Source organism: Oratosquilla oratoria, chromosome 5 (assembly GCF_046742065.1).
Source record: "Oratosquilla oratoria isolate Oo_2021 chromosome 5, ASM4674206v1, whole genome shotgun sequence".
Taxonomy (NCBI): domain Eukaryota; kingdom Metazoa; phylum Arthropoda; class Malacostraca; order Stomatopoda; family Squillidae; genus Oratosquilla; species Oratosquilla oratoria.
In genome coordinates this window covers 43223646-43249272 of record NC_134781.1, presented here as the reverse complement: position 1 = coordinate 43249272, position 25627 = coordinate 43223646, and the positions used below count along the sequence as shown (strand labels likewise).

Sequence of the window (25627 nt, the reverse complement as noted above, 5' to 3'; positions counted from 1 at the left end):
TAGGCTTATACCATCATGTAGGCCTGGACTACAATCGAAATAGGGGCCTAAATCGTCGACATAAAAACAAAGGACCCCATCCCATGCTTGCAATGATAGCCTAAATAAGGTAGGAATAATGCACTGAATTTCATACCAGTTGGTATTCCCAATCCTATGAGACTGGACAGATCTTTTGGGTTTGCGTTTGCGTCTTGATTCTCGGCACCGTCTAAATCAACGTCGCCGTCGAATTCCGTCTCCTCTCCCGTGGTCTCGGGTTCTGAATCTGACAAATCGCTTTCCCCTTCTTCTTCGCCATTTTGTTCACCACTTTCTTCATCTTCACTTTCACTGTATTCCGACGAAGAAACGGGCTGTCCTATTATCGGTTCGAACTGGTATGGCTTTACAATGCGATGTTCGGCGATATCAAACTCCTCTTCCTCTTCTTCTTCCACCATACATACTATCCTTCCGAATTGGAATGCACAATGGGCCATTTTTGCGAACAAATTTGGATTAAAAACGAACATGAAGATGAATAACTCGATTGGAATGACTGAGCTGAACTACTGCGTGTGTTTCTATGTCCGATTGTTTGAAAACTGTGACGTCACCGACAGTTCACCTAGCGGCGATTACTGATACTAATTACTAATTGACTAGAACATCTAGACTTCGGAAAATTGGTATGCGAGGCGCAATTAAAAGTGAATTTTCTGAATAAATTCTTCTGTAACAGGTAAAAACTTTATTTGTATGCTTTTAAAAAGTACTTTTTCGAGCAATACGATGATTTTTAGCGAATGGTATATATGTTGATATCTGACCTTTAATCGCAAGTTTAAAAAAAATATATGATTTTTTTTTACACGTCCAAATTTGTTCAGATATCAAATATCAGGCATATGAAAACAGGTGTAAGTTCTTGATTCATCCCTCCACATATGCGTATCTACCTTATCCAAAGAGACATCAGACACAGTATAAAAATAAACAAGTACTGTAGTTGACTTTTTTAGTCAGGACTCAGATGCTGCAACAAGTGTATATACTGTATATGGGCCAATATGGCTACCTTACAAAATTTACTCTTAGATTAAATTACTCAAAGATTAAACACTCCAAATTTCCTTGTCATGAATGGTTAAACATACACATAAAATAGGATATACAATAAGGTATGCACAAATTAATCATGGTCTATGGGCCTGGAAAAAGCAAGAAGAGAGTGCAAGGATAGGAGCAAATGGAGCCTTCTGTCATGGCCATCCTCTGGAGGGGGGAAGTTCCTAGGAACAGGCATCAGACTCAGACATTGTAGATATAGTAGGCTCTGAACTTCTGACTCCATCAATCCAAGTCCTGCGGTTCCTGCTGTTCCTCTTCAGGCTCCTCTATATCAGATGGGGGAAATCCGGGGCCGGCCGCCGGGGCTGGACGGTTCATCAATTGCACCCTCATATTATTCCGTTTCTGAATCATCCGACTCAAGCTGGAAAGTAGGGATGCTGCTTGAAGCAGTAGAATCCCTGCTGGTTGATGGCTGTGGTTGTAGTAGTGGTGGATAAGTGACAGGAGCTGCATAAAAAAAAATATAAAAAAAAAAATAATAATAATAATAATAATAATAAAAAAAATCCATGTCAATTTTTTTTTCTTTTTATAAAAACATGTTTTTATATAAAAAATGCACGATTTTTTTTAGTTGCATCTATAATTGGACCATTGAAAGTGTTGGGGTTCTGCACAGAGAATGCCTCTAATATGAAAAAGGCTTGGGAACTGCTTCAGTTGGAGTATCCCCACATAAAACCATATGGTTGCATGGCTCACACTCTGCACTTAATATTCACAGATCTAAAAAAGATCAAGTCTGCAGAAAATATCCAGTCTGACTGCATAAAAGTTTGCAAAGCAGTCAAACAGTCCCAAAAGCTCACTGCTCTGCTCAAACAGCAGTCACCACAGGGGCAACAGCAGACACTAGAACTGCCTGTTAAAACAAGGTAAGAATTATTAGTAAATTACTCATTGCTAAAGATCACAACTTGCAAAATAGTATTTGAAATCTCATTCTTATGCCAGTAAATTTGCTGCGAATTTTACTAATGGTACATTTAATTTAATGTTTCTCATGGCTGAGCTGTTTTGAATTGAGAATTCAAACTGGTACTAATATTGTTGTCCTCCTTTTTTTCAGATGGGGATTCATTATCCAGTGTCTGAAGAGTGTATGCATTAACAAACATGCACCTCAGGCTCTTGCAATCAATGATGATGCCAAGCCATCTTTGGATTTGTCCATGAGGAAGCTCCTACTTTCAGAAGTATTTCGGGATCGGACTGAGAGTATTCTCAAGCTCGCCAGTGGCAGATGCAATCACTACCATAGAAGGAGACAATAAAAACCTCTCTCTGGTAATGAAAGTGTTCAGTGATTTAAAGCTGTCCTTTGAAAAGAATCTCTCCTCATACCAAATCCTCAAAAGTGAAGAAGATGCCTTCAAGGGAATAATTCGTGAAAGGAAGAAATTCCTGGTGAAAAGTATTCACCTTGCAGCCAACTTGATGGATCCTTGTTACTGTGGATGTCACCTTTCGGGTGAAGAGGCGGTAAGTAGTTTTTATTTTTATTTTATAATAATATGTTCTTATTACCCCCCAAAATCCAGTCTTACCCGTATGCCACTGCATATGCCTCCAAGTCTTACTTGACCTGAATTCACCAGACCTAAACTACTAGTAGTATCTCTTTAAAATTATACAATTTGCTGTATCATATACTTATAATAAAAATATTGTTGATTTTCAGGTGGATGTAATGCAGGCCATTTATGAAATTGCTGCACAACTGCCAAATGTCGATGAGACCCAAGTAATAGCTGAGTTGGCAGATTACAGGTCCTAATCAAACTTTTTTTCAAAGCCATTTGTTAGGAGTGCTGTTGATCTAGTTGGTGGAACGGGATCTGTTGCTAAATTCAGCTGTCTCGTGTTGCATCAAACATCCTGCAACTGCCCCCATCCAGTGCATCTATCGAGCAATCCTTTAGCATACATGCGTTGGTACATTCTGCGAGAAGGGCAAAACTTGGCACTGGGCAATATGGACGATGCTCATGAATATCCTCGCCATGCAGCTCATGCCAGTAATCCACCACCACCACAGCCATCAACCAGCAGGGATTCTACTGCTTCAAACAGCATCCCCACTTTCCAGCTTGAGGCGGACGACTCGGACCATTCTGAAGCAGATTCTGAGGACTCAATTGATGATCTACCCACCCCCGGCCCTAGAGTCATGATTTCATCTGATATAGAGGAGCCTGGGGAGGAGCGGCAGGAGCCACATGACATGGAGTGATGTAGTAAGGAAAATTTGTAGTATTCAATCCCTGAAGATTGTGCTAAGACTAGAGTGGATTTTAGAGGAGGAAACCGTTTATAGCAGTCCATCAAACACATGTACAGCACATGGCTATATTGTATAAAGGCACATAGACTGATCAATGCTTGTTTTCAGGTTAATGACATTGCTGGTGTATGCAGACACAATATATTGGCAAATAGCTTCATGCTTATTTAGATTTTGCAAGGTTGTCATATTGGCCATATACAGTATCTACACTTGTTGCAGCAACTGACAAAAAAGTCAATTACTTATGCTTATTTTTAGTGTCAAGATAGGCACTAATGTGTGGAGGGATGAATCAAGTGCTTACACCTGTTTTTATATACTCAATATTAATAACTGAGCAACTTTGGCAGTGTAAAAATTTGTTTGTTTTTTTAATATCAGATTTTTTTTTTTTTTTTTTTTTTTTTTTTTTTTTTTTTTTTTTTTTTTTTTTTTTTTTTTTTTTTTTTTTTTTTTTTTTTTTTTTTTTTTTACATCACTAGAGAGGAAACGTAAGTGGTCGTTATGTGTCGCTTGTCGTCGTCGTCGTCATCCCAGATTTCCAACGGTTCCCAACCCTGTGAGTGCTTCAGGGATCATCACCTTCACTCTTAGCAGCGAAAGACCTAAACTAGACCCATCCTTCACTAGTTGAGGCCCAAGTTCGTGCTATCTCGCCCACACTAGTTCTCTCTCGCTCTCAACCATCGCGAGGTAATTGGCAATTGTAATCAAGAGTGAATCACAAGCCTGGCCGTCGTGGGCATGTCTAACTACAAGATTAGATATCTGGATTCTAGAAATAGCAAAAGACAACTGGAGTTTATAAATTCTGAATATATTCTAGGACTGCTGACAGAATACATAATGCATGTTAATTATCGAGTGTAAATCTAAGTTAATTTAACATTTAATAGTTAATAAAATTCAGAATATCAAGCCTAAAAATAACGATCCTTGTGTTCTTACGCTTACGAAATGATGCTTTATAATTTCAAATAATGAAGAAATTACTAAAATAACGTCATGACGTTTGTATACTGGCATCATAAGATTTCGCTAGAGTATGTAAACAACTAAAAACAAATCATAACTGTCAATAATAAGTATGGCTCAGTTTCAAAAATCTTAAAAAAATCCATGTCCATAAAATTGTATCATGTGCTCAACAAGAAAATATATTTTTGCATAGTTCTGGTGTGTCGTGGATCAGGTTTAACTGTTTGCAACGGTACACTATGACGTAATACTGTCAAGGCGAATTAAAAAAATATTTTCGCTAATAAGCGTTCGAGTTGCAGACCATACAACCAAAACATACAAATAAACAACTAATTAAATAAACCAATAAACTCACCATTTCGATATCCTTCACTAGTTCGACAGCGCACAGTCAGCTCGCTGCTTTCCCTGCAAAGGCAAAAGACACGCCATTAATATCTAAAATAAATTACCTTTCTTGATATACATTTGTTGTCTATCTCTAAAATAAACGAACAAACAAATAAATAGATAAATAACAATGCTGATGTAAAAATAGACTACATATTACCATGCTCTGCGACTTTTTCTTTTATGGACGACAATGCAATGTGTGTGTGTGTGTGTGTGTGTGTGTGTGTGTGTGTGTGTGTGTGTGTGTGTGTGTGTGTGTGTGTGTGTGTGTGTGTGTGTGTGTGTGTGTGTGTGTGTGTGTGTGTGTGTGTGTGTGTGTGTGTGTGTGTGTGTGTGTGTGTGTGTGTGTGTGTGTCTTACCATCCGCCTGGTAGGATTATCTCCTGTCAGCCAGTGGTCCTCGTTTCCTAATTTCTCTCCATCTTTCTCTATCTCTGTAGACTTCATTTTGCAGTATCTCTGTAAGGTCTTCTCCTCGAATCGCCAAAGCTTCCTTAACTCCTTCCATCCATCTTTTTCTAGGCCTGCCCACCGGTCTTCTACCTTCCGGCCGCATATGAATTGCAGCCCTGGGCAGTCTCCCATCCTCCATCCTCTGCACATGTCCATACCATCTCAGGCGATTTTCTTCTATATGTTCTAGTATATTCTTTACATTCAATTATGCTCTTATGTCCATGTTTCTCAATCGGTCCAGTCTAGAGACTCTTTTGATTTCCCTCAGAACTTTCATTTCTGCAGCATCGATTTTACTTTTTGTTTTACTTGTCATTGTCCATGTTTCTGATCCATAAAGCAAAATTGGTCTTAATACTGTTGTATACATCAGCACCTTACATTTTCTAGGGACATTGCGGTCTCTGAACAACACCGAAAGCATACCAAAGTTCTTATTAAATGTATTAATTTTGTTGTTTATTTCGATTTCCTGATTATTCTGTTCATTAACTTTCACCCCAAGATATTCAAATTCGCTTACTTGTTTCAACTGGGCCTCTCCTATTCTTATTTCTATGTTCCTCTCATTCCTCGTGATACTCATGACTTCCGTTTTATTAATGCTAATTTTTATACCATTATCATTCATAACTTTATTCCATTTTCCTGTCATCTCTTGTAGTTCCTCTTCGCTGCTGCATATCACGGCAACATCATCTGCATATGCCAGCGTTATCGTATTGTTGCCATGGTTTATTTCTTTCATATATCTATGAACAGCAGTGGGGAAATCACTCCTCCTTGTCTTACCCCTGTCCTGACCTGGAACCATGGTGTATCCCCATCCCTTAGCTTCACTTTATTTTCACATTTCCTATATATACTCTTAATTGCCCTTTTCAGGTTTGCTGGAACATCGTATTCTTGATGCTCCAGTGTTCTCCAGATTTCTTCCCTAGGTACCTTTTCAAATGCTTTCTCCATATCTATGAAGATAGCAAACTTGTCGATGTTCCACTCCCTGTTCTTTTCCAAAACCATTTTCAATGTAAAGATCATATCCACTGTGCTTCTTTGTGGTCTAAAACCATGCTGCCATTCCCCAAATCTTTCCTCTACAGCCATTCTCAGTCTTCTCTCTATGACTCTCTCATATACTTTGCCCACATGCGATAGCAACGATATGCCTCTGCAATTATTGCAATTTGTGCCGTCATCTTTTTTGAAAATTGGGCATACGACCGCTTCACTCCAGTCATCTGGTATTTCAGCATTTTTCCACGCGACATTCATAATTCTGGTCAACCAGTTCGCACCCAACGCTTTAACCCATTGCTTTAATGAATTCTATATGTATCTCATCCTCACCACATGCTTTTCCATTTTTCATTCTTTGGATAGCCGCCTGAACCTCCGCAACTGTAATTTCATCATTTTCACCTTCTAAGAACTCCATCTGATTTTCTTCCTACATTTCCATATTTTCTTGTCCAGCATTGAGTAGGTTCTCAAAATAATTTTTCCATCTTTCTGTAATTTGATTTGTTTCCACCAACATCACTCCATTTTCATCCTTTACTGCATAGGCACCTTCGTTTTTCTCTTTTCTATAGTTTCTTGCCATATTGTAGAGCAGCTTTCTTGTTCCTTCCATATCCTCTCTCAAATCATTACCAATTTTCTGCCAGACTTCTGCTTTTGATTCCTTTTTAACCCAATTACACTTATTCCGTGCTTCTACATAGTTTTCTCTGTTTTCAGCTGTTCTGTACTTCATCCATTTTCTGAATTTTTTCATTTTTTCTTTAAATGCATCCGCCATCTCCTCTGTCCACCAGGGCGTTCTTTTTTTTCTTTGTTTTTCCCACATACTTCATTTCAACCGCCTCCTCTGCCACTTCCTTAACTACTGTTTTCATCTGCTCCCATTCCTCATTTATATTTTCTCCTGTTTGCAGGTTTGTCACCTTTCCTCTGATTTTTTCTTTAAAACTTTCTTTTCAAGATTTTTTAAGTCCTCCACCTTGAATCTCCTCCTTATTTTCCCTGGCACAACTCTCCACTTTCTTGCGTTTATTTTTGCAACCACCAGTCTATGATCTGAGTCTAGTGACACTGATGGTATAGCTTTAACATCACGAAAGATCTTTTTATTATTTGTAATGACAAGGTCAATTTGGGATTTGTCATTATAGTTTTGTAGGTTGTCGTTCCATCGATACCAAGTCCATTGGTGACTTGGTCTATGTTTATAGAAAGTGTTCATAATTGACAGATTATTCATAGTACAAAAGTCAATTACTCTCACCCTCACGATTTCGATTCCCTATTCCATGCGCTCCTATTATATTTTCCACACCTCCACGATCACTTCCAACATGACCATTCACATCTCCAATGACTACCATGTTTTCTGCATTACCTATTTGATCGTATACTTCTTGTAGTTTCACATAGAATTCTTCCTTTTCTTCTGCTGTTCTTCCCTGCTGAGGAGCATAAACTTGTACAAATGTTATTCTAATGTCTTTTAATTTCACAGTCACTTTAATTATTCTTTCATTTACATAAACAACATCCTCAACATAGTCCGCACTCCTTGGTGTCATCATTATCGCCACTCCGTGCATTCTTTCATTTGGTATTCCGCTCCATATCAGTTGATAGTTGTCATGTATTGTTTTTCTGCCATTTTCCTCTCTCCTTGTTTCACACATTCCTAAAATATCTATTTTCCTATCGTTCATGATGGCAATAATCTCTTCTTCTTTATCTTTCAAAGTGCAGATGTTTATTGTTCCAATTCCAAGTTTCTTATCCTTTTTTGATCGCCGGGCCGTCAACTGCTTAATCCATAGGGTCCGAGGCTCACTTTGCGTGTCTTGAGCAGTTAAATGAGTCTTAGTGGGTTGCTAGCCCTATCCCAAGTCTTTCGGGATCACTAATTAGTGTGTGTGTTTACCTAATATCTTACGGGAAGGGGAGCTATGCTCTGTTATCTCGCAGTGTTGCTCTTAAATTCATGTATGGTTTTTGCACACACTATTGTTTCGTCAAGTTTACTCCATATATCCACCAATTTGTAGGGAAAACTGTTCCTTTTCAGGTCTCTTCTATAACTGTCTTTTATGAGTTTCGTTTCATGTCCCCTTGTATTTCTCTTAGCCCAATTTAGTAAGTCTTCTCTATCAAGAACTTCCATACCTCTCATGATTCTGTAGATAGTCAACAAGTCACCTCTTTCTCTTCTTTGTTCCAGAGCCGGTAATTCTAGTTTTGACAATCTCTCGTCATATGACAGTTTTGACAGTGCTGGGGCCATCTTCGTAGTTGCTCTCTGGATTCTCTCAATTTTCCTTATATTCTTTTTGGTACTAGGTGACCATAGTGTCGCGGCGTACTCCAGTCTTGGCCTTAGCAGTGTGACTAGTATCTTCTTCACCATTTCTTCGTCCAAATAAGTAAAAGCCATTTTTCTTGATCTTAACAAGTTATAGGTTTCTCCAACAATTTTGTTTATCCGTTTATCAGGGGACGTATCCTTTATGATGATTACTCTTAGGTCTCTTTCAGATTCCACTTTACTTCCTTTACACCAATTTTATATTGTCCTGATATCCTTTTTTTGCTTTTCCAAATTCCATTATGCCACATTTCTTAATGTCAAAGTCCACTTTTCACTTTTGACTCCATTCCCAAACCCTGTTCAGATCTCTCTGCAGCGACTCACAATGTTTCAGTACTCACTTTCTTCAATAATTTTGCGTCATCTGCAAAGAAGCTCACGTAACATTCCACGCCCTCATCCATGTCATTCACATAAAGAGCAAGCATTATTGGAGCCAGTACTGATCCCTGTGGAACTCTGCTAATCACTTTTTCCCAAGTAGAACTCTCATCTCCGAGCGCTATCATTTTTCTTCCATGCAAGAAATCCTCCATCCATTTCAATAGTTTACCTTGTATCTCTCCGATGGTTTCCATTTCTTAATAATTTTTTGTGTGGTACTTTGTCGAAAGCTTTTTGTATGGCTAAAAAAACACAATCAGCCCATCCGTCCCTTTCTTGTATCATATCTAGTAGTCTTGATTAGAAACAGATCAAATTTGTGGCACATGATCTTCTCTGTCTAAATCCAATTTGTCTCGGATTTAGTATATTGTTCTCCTCCATATGTTTTTATTCAACTATTTTTGATAACTTTTTCACAAATTTTGGCTACCGTGCTTGTAAAGGAAACCGGTCTGTAATTTGTTGGTTCTTCCTTGTTTCCTCCTTTATATATTGGTAGGATATCGGCATTTTTCCAGTCTGGTATTTTTTCTCCTTTGAGTGAGCAACTTATTATATTATATATTTTGTCTATTAGTTTTTTACATTTTTTTTAGTATCCAGTTTGAGATTCCATCCGGGCCGTGCGATTTTCTGATATCAAGGTTCGTTATTTGGTCCATTATTTCTTTTCGTGTTACTATTATTTCCCTCATAGGTGAGGGGGGAAGGGGGGAAGGGGGGTATTTCACTTCTCGCCCTTCATCCCGATGTTGTACATTTTCTCTAGTGAAAACTGACTTGAAGAGTTTGTTCACGACTTCAGCCATTTCTGTTGCATCTTCTGTGCGCGCGCGCGCGCGCGCGCGCGCGTGTGTGTGTGTGTGTGTGTGTGTGTGTGTGTGTGTGTGTGTGTGTGTGTGTGTGTGTGTGCCCGCGCGAGCACAAGCACATCGGATATATTTACAAAAATATCCAAGTTTTTAAAAGGAAAATACATAGAGTATATTGAATATAATTACACTAAGATTCACCGCAATGGCTGGAAAAAAATCCGAAGTTGCAGTCCATCAAAAAACACAAGACAAAAAACGATATCTCTGAAGAGCTTCGAAGTCACGTGACATTGATGACGTCAGCACGCGAGAGGAAAGATGGTTTCCCCATAGGTGGGATGTACTTATGCGGAGTGAGTGAATAGTTAACACAGGTGGGAGCATAGTGGAGCTTGTTAAAAAGAAGAGGAAATTTGTCTTGGCTATTAATGGGACGCTTAGACTGGCTGATTGAGTTGGCAGATGCTGAATATATGCTAAGAAGGTAGTTAGGTGAAGGACTAGGTGTGGTGAGGTGGTGAGGCAAGTGTATTCAGATGGTTATAAGGTGAACGGAGGGAGTAAGTCTAACGAGTTGGTGAGGTTAGATACAGGTGGAGCTAGTTAGGTGAACAGGTGGGGGCTGCTCATCAGGTGAACATGTGAACTACTGTGCTCAGGTGAATGAACAAGCGGGCAACCCGCGCGCCGTTCAGGTGATGGGCGTGCGCGGACTGCCAAGGTCTCAGCAGACAGATTTAAATGGACGTAACCAAACGGTGTGGGGATAGAAGCGCCGGTCAACAACAATCCATAACAACAAACTAGGTGACGACCTTGACTGAAGCTAGGCGACTCCTGGCCTGAGACACTCGGCTCACCCTTCATTTGTAAACTGTTCTTGTATGTTTTTATTCAGGTTGTCGACAAGTGATTTATATAGAGAACTTTCCTCCAACCTCCCTGGGGAGGGGGGGGGGGCTAGACAGCGGGATTCGTCTTATATTCTTCTCCCGGATTTTATTCGGCTGAGGGAATCCCCCCACCCCAACCCTCAACAACGTGGATCAGATTTATCTACAAACAGAAATATTCCTTCCAACAGATGAATGAAGTGGAGAAGTGCTGCCACGATAAAGAGATGGGTGGAGTGGACAGGTGAAACGGACAGAGGGATCGATGTCCGGGAATTAAACTTGGTTCACAAGAGTGTTTGAGATGAAGAACCAGGTTAGGTTATCATATGGAAGACACCGACAGTTACATAACGGAGCAAGTCTTTCGAATTATGAAAAAAGTAAATCACAGACACACTTCCTTACTCGAAAAATTATGTAAGAGAACGGAAAAAAGAAGAAAAAAGTCTCATGTCACATGCCCCCCCAAAAATAAAAATAAAACTGGGGGGGGGGTCCCCTTAACCCTCCTCCCCCTCCCCCGAACAGTGGAATGACGGCAAAAGTGCCTTCCCACGAACGGGAGCAATGATGGTGGTGGTGGTGATAATGACGATGATGGTGATAATGATGCTCATCATCATTATGTTGGTGGTGGTGATGATGATGATGATGGTGATAATGATGATGATCATCATTATGATGGTGGTGGTGATGATGATGATGATGATGGTTATGATGATAACGATGATGATGATGATGATAACGATGATGATAATGATGATGATGATAACGATGATGATGATGATGATAACAATGATGATGATGATGATAACGATGATTATGATGATGATGATGATGATGATGATGATGATGATGATGATGACGATGATGATGATGATGACGATGATGATGACGATGATGATAATGATGGTGACGGCCCGCGGGGAACGTGCAATGGAATGAGTGGGCAGGAATTGGAATGCGGACCGACCGCGGATGGGCAGGGCTATTTAAGGCCGTGACATCATGGCGGCGGCGGCGGCGGCGGCGGCGACGGCGGCAGCAGGGGAAGGACCGCAACTGCGCGTGCTCGACACAAACATACAAACACCCGCAAACATACACACTCACGCACGCACACAAACATACAAGTACACACATACGCACGCACACAAACATACAAGTACACACATACGCACGCACACAAACATACAAACACACACAAACACGTACGCACGAACACATACATACTCATGCACACATACAAACACACACACATAAACAGTAAATGCCAGAACTATACACGATTTTAAGAACAAACTGGACGTGGAGAGATACGAAAACGGGTCACAACGAGCATAGCTCTCGTCCCGTAAAATACAACTAGGTAAAAAAAAATACATACTCGTAAAAACATATGTACACTATGCATTCATGTATTTAGTACCTTGATGGCAATAATCGGCACTTCTCTCCTTGGGGACAACATCGCACTGAAGAGGTGCAGTCAGAGGAGTAAAAACCAAAGGTGATATAATTTTTTTAAGGTGCCTCGTGTGTATGTGTGTGTGTGTGTGTGTGTGTGTGTGTGTGTGTGTGTGTGTGTGTGTGTGTGTGTGTGTGTGTGTGTGTGTGTGTGTGCGTGTGCGTGTTTGTGTAATCAAAATAATAATAATCGGTTTAGTGAGTTAACAGTGATACAGTGATACATTAACAATATACAATTTGAGTGTGCGCGCGCTTATAGTGTAATAAATATATCAATAAATACGTAACTATAAGTACATAAAACAATAAACAAATAAATAAATATGTGAATAAATCTAATGACTCCACACTCTAGGTAGGAAAAGTCAAATGCATACCCTAGGAGGGGAACAAGGATAAAATGTCAGGTGACTCGGACGGACTCGGATAAATGGCCGGATAGTGCGGGATCCACGCCCGGGCGGGTCGGGGCGGGGCTGGATGTGGCTACGAACGAGGATGAGTGTGAGGTGGAGGGGGAGGAGGAAAGGGCAGACAAAGGTATGAGAAGAGGAGAGGTAGTAAGGAGAGGAAAGTAGAAGAAAGGACAGAAGTAAAGCGAGAAATTGTATTAGTATTTTATCGATCCAACGCTTCTATCTTTGAGAACAATACCGCAAGAGAGAGAGAGCAAGAGAGAGAGAGAGAGAGAGAGAGAGAGAGAGAGAGAGAGAGAGAGAGAGAGAGAGAGAGAGAGAGAGAGAGAGAGAGAGAGAGAGAGAGAGAGAGAGAGAGAGAGAGAGAGGGGTGGGTGGATGGGGAGGGAGGAATTGGGTATACCTTATACCAGGATATGAGAAGGCAAACCCCACATAATCCCTACTAAGTATGGGAGCCGTGGGAGTGTTAGTGTTAGTGAGAGCACAGGATTACAAAGGGAGCAGGAGAAGGGAGAAAGAAGAAGAAAAATGAATACAAAACTGAATAAATAAATATATACATAAGTACATCAATGAAATAAGAAGGGATAAGGAAAGTAAAAATTATCCCAGAAGGTAATGGTAACCGTATCAACTGATGCCAAAGCAGTCAACCTTTGCTTCGTTTGTGTATTAACGATATTGATCAAACAAAATTTCCCTACTCGATTGTATCTTTGACTAATCTGTCACTTTTTTTTTTTGTAGATGAAACAAAGAGGTGGTGGAGATATAGGATAAGGTAGAGGAGGAGGAGGAGGAGGAGGAGCAGGAGGAGGAGGAAGAGGAAATCGTGAAAGAGGAGGAATAGCAGCAGAACAACGAAAACGAGGACGAGAAGAGGGGAAGGGGAAAGGAGGGGGAGACGAAAAAGGGACGGGGTAGCGGGAAAGGGAAGGGCGAGGGGATGGAGGTGGGGAAAGGGGGAAGGGGCGAACATGAGAGGAGGGAGGAGGTATGCCAGAAAGAATAGAGAAAGGAAGAGGGGGAGAGAGGAGGGGGAGAGAGGAGGAGGAGATAGGAGGAAGAGGAGGAGAAGAAGGAGGAGAAGGAGGAGGAGAAGGAGGAGGAGGAGGAGGAGGAGGAGGAGGAGGAGGAGGAGGAGGAGGAGGAGGAGGAGGAGGAGGGGAGAAACGCTGAGGGGAAAACCAATGATGAAATGTTTATGTTTCACTGACTCAACGAAGGTGGCCGCTGCGGCACCAACATGCAGTCCCGCCCCGGTCCATCCTGCCCCTGCTGGGCAAGTGAATAAAATCAGGTGTAATAACTATGCGAAAACACGACCCCTACCCCCCAAGCTCTAGAAAAAGGTCAAGGGTTCTAGAATAACTGGGTTCTAAGGACACTAGGGGCCATCCACCTTGACTATGGTTTCCTAGTGAGTGCTTCTGATAAAATCTAGTCAGCGGATAATGAATCTCTAGGAACTTAGGAAACAAAACTTCATACATCAAAGTCCTGAAAAAAAATGGTTGAACTGCTGCTGACAAAAATGAAAAAATAAAAAATAAATAATCAAGAACATGATTCAAACCATTAACCCCGTGATGGGTGGTGGTCAACTTTATAGATTCTATCATAAATATCATTAAGATTCCCTTGTCAATGAATTACAAATTACAAATATTGTCTAGTTTTTTTAGTTATATTGTTATTTTTACTGACTGTAGTTTACTAGCGCTTCTACTATTCTAGTCAAATTGTTGGTGCAGGCAATAGGCGCCTATTTCACTCAAAAGTAAAAGTATAAATTGTTTAAACTGTCTTCCAAGGTGCCTAAGTCTGCCCTTCATAATTCATTGTACTGTTCCGCGATTGCAACATGTTTTTTTTTTTTCATACAAGCCGCGGGCTTCGCCCTCCCAGACTTCGCCGGGGGCTTGCTGCGCAGTGGCCTTCGGCCGCAGCGCTCCGCGCTCTAATCCCACGATAGGGATCCCGTGCTGGGGATCCCGTGTTGGGGTTCCGCCCCGAGGCCGAGGCCGAACCCAAGGGACATTTTTTCCTGGTCAGTCCAAGGGAACATGGCGACCACTGAGGACTTGCGACCACTAAGGACTTGCGACCACTGAGGATTTGCAACCACTGAAGACTTGCGACCACTAAGGACTTGCGACTTTTGAGGACTTGTTACCTTGGAGGACTTGTTACCTTGGAGGACTTGTTACCTTGGAGGATTTATTACCTTGGAGGATTGACAACCTCGTAGGACTTGCAACTTCAGAGGACTTGCACCCTCGTAGGACTTACGACCTCGGAGGACTTGCAGCCTCGAAGGGCTTACAACTTCGGAGGACTTGCACCCTCGGAGGACTTGCACCCTCGGAGGACTGGCACCCTCGGAGGACTTGCACCCTCGGAGGACTTCCACCCTCGGAGGACTTGCACCCTCGGAGGATTTGCACCCTGGGAGGACTTCCACCCTCGGAGGACTTGCACCCTCGGAGAACTTGCACCCTCGGAGAACTTACAGCCTCGAAAGGCTTACTGCCTCGGAGAACTTACGACCTTGGAGGACTTACAGACCCCCCTCTCCAAGACATGTAACATTTTTAAAATGTGTCACCTTTGAAATGGTTTAATTTAATTTATTATCAGTAACGATGATCGCCCATGGCTCAACGATGATCGTCCACTGCTCAACGATGATCGTCCATGGCTCAACGATGATCGTTCTTGACTCAACGATGATCGTCCATGGCTCAACGATGATCGTCCATTGCTCAACGATGATCGTCCACGGTTCAACGATGATGGTCCATGGCCTAACGATGATCATCCACGGCTCAACGATGATCGTCCACGGCTCAACTATGATTGTCCACGGCTCAACGATGATCATTCTTGACTCAACAACGCCCATGGCTCAACGATGATCGTTCTTGACTCAACGATGATCATCCACGGCTCAACGATGATCGTCCATTGCTCAACGATGATCGTTCACGGCTCAACGATCATCATCCACGGCTCAATGATGATCATCCATGGCCCAACGATGATCGTCTACGGCTCAACGATGATCGCCCACGGCTCAACGATGATAGTCCATAGCTCAACGACGATCGTTCTTGACTCAAGGATGATCGTCCACGGCTCAACGATGATCGTCCACGGCTCAACGATGATCGTCCATGGCTCAACGATAATCGTCCATGGCTCAACGATGATCGTCCATGGCTCAACGATGATCGTCCACGGCTCAACTATGATCGTCCACGGCTCAACGATGATCATTCTTGACTCAACGATGATCGTCCACGGCTCAACGATGATCGTTCTTGACCTTGACTGAACCATGATCATCCACGGCTCAACGATGATCGTCCACGACTCAACGATGATCGTCCACGGCTCAACGATGATCGTACATGGCTCAACGATGATCGTCCATGGCATGTAACATTTTTAAAATGTGTCACTTTTGAAATTGCTTAATTTTGTATATATATATATATATATATATATATATATATATATATATATATACATATATATATGTATATATGTATATACATGTATTTATATATACATATATGTATATATATGTATATATATGTGTATATATATATACATATATATGCTTATATATATACATATATATACATATATATATGCTTATATATATACATATATATATACATATAGAAAATGTCCCAAGGCACAGGCTACGCTGTGGGTACCTTGGCCTTCTTTAATTCTTGAGTCATTTCTTCTTTCTCCTTCTTTAATTCTTCTATTTCTTGCAAAGTCCTTTCCCAAACCTTAAGGGGGACCGACACATCTGATTCCGATTCGTCGACGACATAGTCGTAATCAGGCAGGATCATTGCCGTTGCGGCTTCTTCACTAATATTGTAAGCTGAAGCAGCGTTGACCCCAATTCAGGTTCCTCTTCTGCAATTACCTGCTCGCTGTCGATACCTTTCACTAAAGACTCTCCCTCCCTAATGGATGGCATGTCCGAAAAAAATTCTTTATATACCACGTTTGTCGGATATTTTACCACACATTCACCATTAACCTTATGGTAACCTCGGAAGATAATTAATGAGTCCCAATTTGTAACCCATGAACATGCCACATAGGGCTGTCCATGGGCAAAACAATCGGACGAATCCAATAATAACACACATTTGTCAAAATTTTGCCCTTGCCACTTATTAATTGTCATAGCAAAACTTAATTTGACGGGGAATTGTCTCATTTTCCAAGTGCAAGTCGAGCGAAGTAATCGGTGGGAAGCTCCTATGGCTTGGGAACTTGAAGATCTTCCAAGAGTACACGTAATTTTGGTTATTTCGTAACATATTGTTGAACCCCAATATTTTCCTATGGAATCTCTTAATTGTGGCTGTTACTGAGTTTTTTTTTTTTTTTTTTTTTTTTAGTGTGGCGTAAAGTTGTTAAAAAACTGTTTTTCTTTGAGTTTGCGGTTTTTGATATAATCATTGTATTTCTGATCGATGTAATACTTTTGGTATTCCTCGTGACAGCTTTTACCAACACTCTTAGTAAAATTCTTGTATCCAGTAAAATCTTGTTTCATAAACTTTTCCGATTCTTCCTCTTTAATTTCTTCGTCATAACCACCACTCTTAGTAAAATTCTTGTATCCTGCAAAATAATGTTTCATAAACTTTTCCGATTCTTCCTCTTAAATTTCTTCGTCGAAATCTATTATGAGATCGTACTCATGAATATTGTTGAACCCCATTATTTTCCTATGGAATCTCTTAATTGTGGATGTTACTGAGGTTTTTTGAGTGAGGCTCAAAGTTGGGGAAACTTATTCTTGTGCTTCCTGCCCTTCGCTCGCGGACAATCAATCGTCTCGGTTGCCGTGACGTCAGTGTTCTCGTCCAATCAGTCGTCTCCATTGCCGTGACGTCACCACTATCGACCAATCAGTTATCTCCGTTGCCATGACGTCACCAGTCTCTCAGCCAATCAGAATCCTTGCACAATGGGACATTTTTGCCGGATTTTGGAAGGTGGTCATAAAAACGCCAGGAAATTTTCAAAACTGAAAAACTTTATTTTTTTATGTATATAGACAAGCCGCGGGCTTCGCCCTCCCCGACTTCGCCGGGGGCTTGCTGCGCAAACAGCGGCCTTCGGCCGCAGCGCTCCGCGCTCTAATCCCACGATAGGGATCCCGTGCTGGGGATCCCGTGTTGGGGTTCCGCCCCGAGGCCGAGGCCGAACCCAAGGGACATTTTTTCCTGGTCAGTCCAAGGGAACATGGCGACCACTGAGGACTTGCGACCACTAAGGACTTGCGACCACTGAGGATTTGCAACCACTGAGGATTTGCAACCACTGAGGACTTACGACCACTAAGGACTTGCGACCTTTGAGGACTTATTACCTTGGAGGACTTGTTACCTTGGAGGACTTGTTACCTTGGAGGACTTGTTACCTTGGAGGATTTATTACCTTGGAGGATTGACAACCTCGTAGGACTTGCAACTTCAGAGGACTTGCACCCTCGTAGGACTTACGACCTCGGAGGACTTGCAGCCTCGAAGGGCTTACAACTTCGGAGGACTTGCATCCTCGGAGGACTTGCACCCTCGGAGGACTTGCACCCTCGGAGGACTGGCACCCTCGGAGGACTTGCACCCTCGGAGGACTTGCACCCTCGGAGGACTTGCACCCTCGGAGGACTGGCACCCTCGGAGGACTTGCACCCTCGGAGGACTTGCACCCTCGGAGAACTTGCACCCTCGGAAATCTTACAGCTTCGAAAGGCTTACTGCCTCGGAGAACTTACGACCTCGGAGGACTTACAGACCCCCCTCTCCAAGACATGTAACATTTTTCAAATGTGTCACCTTTGAAATGGTTTAATTTAATTTATTATTAGTAACGATGATCGCCCATGGCTCAACGATGATCATCCACTGCTCAACGATGATCGTCCATGGCTCAACGATGATCGTTCTTGACTCAACGATGATCGTCCATGGCTCAACGATGATCGTCCATTGCTCAACGATGATCGTTCACGGCTCAACGATCATCATCCACGGCTCAACGATGATCGTCCACGGCCCAACGATGATCGTCCACGGCTCAACGATGATCGTCCATGGCTCAACGATAATCGTTCTTGACTCAACGATGATCGTTCTTGACTCAACGATGATCGTCCACGGCTCAACGATGATCGTCCACGGTTCAACGATGATGGTCCATGGCCTAACGATGATCATCCACGGCTCAACGATGATCGTCCACGGCTCAACGATGATCATTCTTGACTCAACAACGCCCATGGCTCAACGATGATCGTTCTTGACTCAACAACGCCCATGGCTCAACGATGATCATTCTTGACTCAACAACGCCCATGGCTCAACGATGATCGTTCTTGACTCAACAACGCCCATGGCTCAACGATGATCGTTCTTGACTCAACGATGATCATCCACGGCTCAACGATAATCATCCACGGCTCAATGATGATCATCCACGGCCCAACGATGATCGTCCACGGCTCAACGATGATCGCCCACGGCTCAACGATGATAGTCCATAGCACAACGACGATCGTTCTTGACTCAAGGATGATCGTCCACGGCTCAACGATGATCGTCCACGGCTCAACGATGATCGTCCATGGCTCAACGATGATCGTCCATGGCTCAACGATGATCGTCCACGGCTCAACTATGATCGTCCACGGCTCAACGATGATCATTCTTGACTCAACGATGATCGTCCACGGCTCAACAATGATCGTTCTTGACCTTGACTGAACTATGATCATCCACGGCTCAACGATGATCGTCCACGGCTCAACGATGATCGTCCACGGCTCAACGATGATTGTACACGGCTCAACGATGATCGTCCATGGCATGTAACATTTTTAAAATGTGTCACTTTTGAAATTGCTTAATTTTGTATATATATATATATATATATATAGACATGGACATAGACATAGAAAATGTCCCAAGGCACAGGCTACGCCGTGGGTGCCTTGGCCTTCTTTAATTCTTGAGTTATTTCTTCTTTCTCCTTCTTCAATTCTTCTTTTTCTTGGAAAGTCCTTTCCCAAACCTTAAGGGGGACTGACACATCTGATTCCGATTCGTCGACGACATAGTCGTAATCAGGCAGGATTATTGCCGTTGCGGCTTCTTCACTAATATTGTAAGCTGAAGCAGGAATCTCAACGGATCACAATTCAGGTTCCTCTTCTGGAATTACCTGCTCGCTGTCGATACCTTTCACTAAAGACTCTCCCTCCCTAATGGATGGCATGTCCGAAAAAAAATTCTTTATATACCACGTTTGTCGGATTTTTCACCACACATTCACCATTGACCTTATGGTAACCTCGGAAGATAATTAATGAGTCCCAATTTGTAACCCTTGAACATGCCACATAGGGCTGTCCATGGGCAAAACAATCGGACGAATCCAATAATAACACACATTTGTCAAAAGTTTGCCCTTGCCACTTATTAATTGTCACAGCAAAACTTAATTTGAAGGGAAATTGTCTCATTTTCCAAGTGCAAGTCGAGCGAAGTAATCCTTGGGAAGCTCCTATGGCTTGGGAACTTGAAGATCTTCCAAGAGTACACATAATTTTTGTTATTTCGTAACATATTGTTGAACCCCAATATTTTCCTATGGAATCTCTTAATTGTGGCTGTTACTGAGTTTTTTTTTTTTTTTTTTTTGAGTGAGGCGTAAAGTTGTTAAAAAACTGTTTTTCCTTGAGTTTGCGGTTTTTGATATAATCATTGTATTTCTGATCGATGTAATACTTTTGGTATTCCTCGTGACAGCTTTTACCAACACTCTTAGTAAAATTCTTGTATCCAGTAAAATCTTGTTTCATAAACTTTTCTGATTCTTCCTCTTTAATTTCTTCGTCGAAATCTATTACGAGATCGTACTCATGAATATTGTTGAACCCCATTATTTTCCTATGGAATCTCTTAATTGTGGATGTTACTGAGGTTTTTTGAGTGAGGCTCAAAGTTGGGGAAACTTATTCTTGTGCTTCCTGCCCTTCGCTCGCGGCCAATCAATCGTCTCCGTTGCCGTGACGTCAGTATTCTCGTCCAATCAGTCGTCTCCATTGCCGTGACGTCACCACTCTCGACCAATCAGTTATCTCCGTTGCCATGACGTCACCAGTCTCTCAGCCAATCAGAATCCTTACACAATGGGACATTTTTGCCGGATTTTGGAAGGTGGTCATAAAAACGCCAGGAAATTTTCAAAACTGAAAAACTTTATTTTTTTATGTATATAGATATTATTATTTTACTTTTTCTATTTTCTTTTTATAAACTGGTACTCATAGAGAAGAAAATCAAGAAGAAATTGAAAAGGATGAGGAAGAGGACGATTATGAAGGAAAAATAGTAAACGAATTAAATTAAATAAAAATCCTGGAGAAAACACCTAGCAGATCCCAATAGATCTGACTGGCCGTCAATTCCTGAGAATGAGCTTTAGGCTAAAAAAAAAAAAAAAAAAAAAAAAAAAAAATTCACCTTTGTGAGTGTGAACCATCCAAGGGTTCTCAGCCCTCGTCCATGTACCCCATGCTATGTATTTCGTTTCTCTATCCTGCTGGAGACCAATACTAAATAAAATCAATAGTTTTTGGTTTGTGGCTCCGATTGCAATTCTGTTGTCTCATAGGGTTGAGAAAGACTGCATTAATCGAATCCTTACACAGTTACACACACACACACACACACACTCACAGATTTATATTACACTGAAAAGAATCAAGACAATGTTATTAACTTTCAGGGATGTTGTCTTAAGGTACGAGATATTAAAGTTATGATGTGGCAGGAGGATGGTAAGCCAAGCTTGACTAAGACAAAAGACAAAAGAAAGTCACGCGTCAGAAATAATCCCTTACCCTCTCAATTCGGTGATGCAACCGAGGGATTTCGTTCTGTCTAAACTTTGAAGGTACGTTTAGCTCGGTGCTATTAATTATAATTATCAGCCTACACACCGACGGGCAACGTGCGTAAACGCGTTAGTACGTTCTGTTAAGTGATCGGCCTCGTACTTTGCAGCTCGATGCTAAACTTCCCCATTCAAAACAAAACAAAAAATAGTGTTCTAGACAATCGTTTGACAATCATCATTGAGCCATGAACGATCATCGTTGAGCGATAATAGCACCAAGAAAAAATGTATCTGTTCCTCAGAGGGGGAGAGGTGGGGGGGGGGACTCAGGACTGAATGGGACCCCGACAGACCCCTCCTCTTCTTGACTGTATATCCTTCTCGGCTGGATAAAATCGGTTGATCTTGGTTGAAATAAAACTGTTACCATATTGAAGAGTTTAACTAGAATTGTGTGGTTACTACGGAATGATGAAGTCTTTATGTAAAATATAATAAGATCCTCAGATGAGGGGTAAAAGGTAAGAGTGAGTTGGGGGTTGGGGGAGGTCACTGAGGTACTGGGGGATGCCTGAGGATGAGGGTGAGCTGGGCAATAGAAGGGTGAAGAAATGGGTGTGGAAGTTTTAGATTGGGAAGGGTGAAGTGGGGTGGGGTGTCAGGGACGTTGGGGGAGAATCAGAGGATGTGGTGAGAAAGGAATGTTTGAGAGAGAATGTGAAGGGGGGGGGCAGACTTTGAATAGAGAGGGCCTAGGAGGAAAGGGGTAAACACAGAACAGGAAATCGAAAGAAAGGAGAAGGGAGGGAAGCGAAGGAGGAATACGGAAGGGGATAGGGAGGGAGGGAGGGAGGGAAGGGTGAACAGGATGCGAGAGGGTAGAGATGGGGATGCAGGGTGGGAAAAAGTGGAGAGAGAGAGAGAGAGAGAGAGAGAGAGAGAGAGAGAGAGAGAGAGAGAGAGAGAGAGAGAGAGAGAGAGAGAGAGAGAGAGAGAGAGAGAGAGAGAGAGAGAGAGAGAGAGAGAGAGAGAGAGAGAGAGAGAGAGAGAGAGAGAGAGAGAGAGAGAGAGAGAGAGAGAGAGAGAGAGAGAGAGAGAGAGAGAGAGAGAGAGCACATCAACAGGACAACTCGGAAGAAATAACAAAGGAGGAAAATTGAGAGGACAAGGACGAGGATGAAGAGGAGGCGGATGGAGAAGAGGTGGATGGAGAGGAGGATGGAGAGGAGGAGGAGGAAGAGGTGGGGGAGACCTGCTATGCTTGCTAAAGCAACCCATCATTGGCAACATAGGACGTGGAATTATTTAAACTGAAGAAGATTGTCGTCCGATTGAGTTTTGTTGGAGGTGGAGGGGAAGGAAACAAGTTAAGGCAAAGGTGAAGGAGGACGAGGGAGAAGAGGAGGAGGAAAACGAAGAAAAACCATGATGAAATGTTACTAATAATGGTACTTTTTATGATGAAGATACGTAAGTACATACGGAAAAAGGCATGACGCCATGATGTCTAATAAGACTTGCAACACTGAATGCACCAATGACAGCCGACTTTACTAGGTACTTCCTGTCGACAACTGAACTTTGTTGATGGTTACAAAATATTGACAAAATCCTTCCTATAGCTGATGGGGGGAGAGGATGAAGAGATCAAGGCAAATGCAGCTTCAAAAAGTGAAAAGAATCTCTAGGTGAAAAAAAAATAAAAAAAACGTGGCCACCCCAATATGGCCGTGCTGGTGATATCATACTTATGAGTCAACATTCTCCATCCCCCACCCGTCCCCTCCATGCGTCCCAACTCACCACTTTGGCCAAGGCTTCCGACTCGCGTAAACGACGTTGACCGAAACATCAATGCTCTGGGACACTAAACCTTATCCTTCCACGACCACAAAACTCAGTTATGACACAGATAGGTACTACTTCCCTGTTTAAGGCTTGGGTTCGATTCCTTTACCTGTGCAACTTGAGAGTCTCAGCGAGGCCAACCATATAGGGGAATATACGGACCTGGCGGGCGGTTAGAGGGAGCCCGTCCATGCAGGATATGGCGGCCCGCCGGACCCTACGCGTCGCTGTGGACTGTACGTGGGCATGATGTGAAGGGTATCGCCCTGAGGCGCGTACACACATACACTCGCACACAACGCGTTGGACATGGAGGTAATGTTTCTTGAGAAGTAAATGCAACATGTGTACATGCACACATGCGCGCGCGTGCACACACAGGTTATAAATGCATACGTTTAAGCAACACAATTCTGCATATATTAACATAACTCCCCTTTTATTGCAACAGTCGGCTTAATGCAAAGCAAGATTTACTTGAAGACGTGATTCACGTGAAGACGCACTTCACGTCTGTCGTGACATCCCAAACGAATTGCACAACATAACGATGTTTCGTTCAAAACCAGTCTTGCGTTCTGTGGCATGCAGTAGGTCAATAGAACGTGTAACTGATGTCTTTGGCTAATAAACAATAGGTATGAAACTGTGAGTACAGGTACTTACATATGCCTTAATTAATGTCTTACCACCAGGGTCGATCAGTAAGCGGTAATCATGTCTTTGTACACGGCCAGGTACAACAATACAAGTCATTATACACCCCACATGCCACTACTATTCGTCAATCTATATGTAAATAAATAGCAATTTTTCTGTATAAATGAACGACTCCTAAATTATATATATATATATATATATATATATATATATATATATATATATATATATATATATATAATATATACAGTATACACATGGTGCTACTATAGCGTGAGGTCTACCACCAGGTGCAGCCTGAGGTCTACCGCGTGATCCGCGTTCCTCCGGGACGCTCCCCTCACCTGTCCATCAAACATGTGTCCTGCCCAAATATATAAAAAAAAAAACGTGAACTCTCCACGTGACCGGACCCGACCTAACCTGACCTAATATATCTCAGAAAATGCTCAGTCATTCACATGACCTTGCACATCATGGACAGTTCCGTCATTACTTCTTTGCTGCTCATAAAAGAAAAAAAAAATCACAGAACATATACAAAAACGAGAAAAAGGTTTATAACTCAGACATCCACATCACCAAATCACAAGACGCCACGTGGCAAAATATCATTGGTTTTCTACAAGCCATCCAATCAGAATGCTTGTTGGCCCCTGCACCCTGGGAACTTATGTAACCAAATAACTATTTCTAGAATATCATATTACATTACTCAGAATTAGTCTTCAATGAATACGAGAAATTAAGGGCGTATGAACATGATAAACAGAAAAAAAAAAGTCAAAGGAAGGATATGACAAGGCCTTCCAATAGGACATTGCTGTGAATACGCAATGCATATAAATAGCCCAGACAAAGAAATGGGATTAAATCCCATAAACAAACCATATAAGCATCACGACGAACTTGACACGGAGGGTCATGTATTGCATAAAGGGAATCCAATAGTATTCAATTCTGGGAATAAGGCAATGTTTATAAATAGGAAGCGCGCACCACGAGGCCACCTCGCAGGAAATTATGTCAACAGGTGGAAGTGGTGTGAATCACTTAGTGCTTCACACCACCGATCTTCACCATTCAATCGACGTGTCCTTGTCCTCGATAGACGAGTCATGGAGGTTCTTCTAGAATCCGGGGGAAGTATGTCCTGTCGGAAACGCAAACTCAGGGTGCAGGTATACGCGCCCACACGCACACACTCACGCCTACACACATACTTGCGCGCTCACCCACAATAATACAACACACACATATGAATATATATATATATATATATATATATATATATATATGTATATATACACGAGTGCGTGTGTGTGTCACCATCGAGTGTTGATCGATCATGGGTCTGTGCCGTCACAAATCCTCAACGCTAACGACTATACAAACATTCTGTGTGTGTTCAATATACAGCACAATCGCCTATGTGTTAAAATGAGATTAAAAGAAAAGGTCCTTTGGAGCGTTAGGCAAGACCTAGATTCTAATAATGTCCATCTCTTCTATTCAGCTGAGGAACGCCCCTCCTCAACGACCGCCTGAGGTGCGATGTCCACACTATA

General features: G+C 42.1%; 1 protein-coding gene across 8 annotated transcripts in view; it reads right to left on the bottom strand.

Moving 5' to 3' along the window:
- LOC143025488 (uncharacterized) overlaps window positions 1-25627 on the bottom strand; it is a 608144-nt gene that overhangs the window by 39361 nt on the left and 543156 nt on the right. For all 8 annotated transcript variants that reach the window (XM_076185223.1, XM_076185218.1, XM_076185217.1 and 5 more), the window contains exon 2: window positions 4740-4792. In XM_076185223.1, coding sequence (XP_076041338.1) covers window positions 4740-4742 — 3 coding nt within the window. In that variant the 5' untranslated portion in view covers window positions 4743-4792. The remainder of the gene's footprint in view (window positions 1-4739; window positions 4793-25627) is intronic.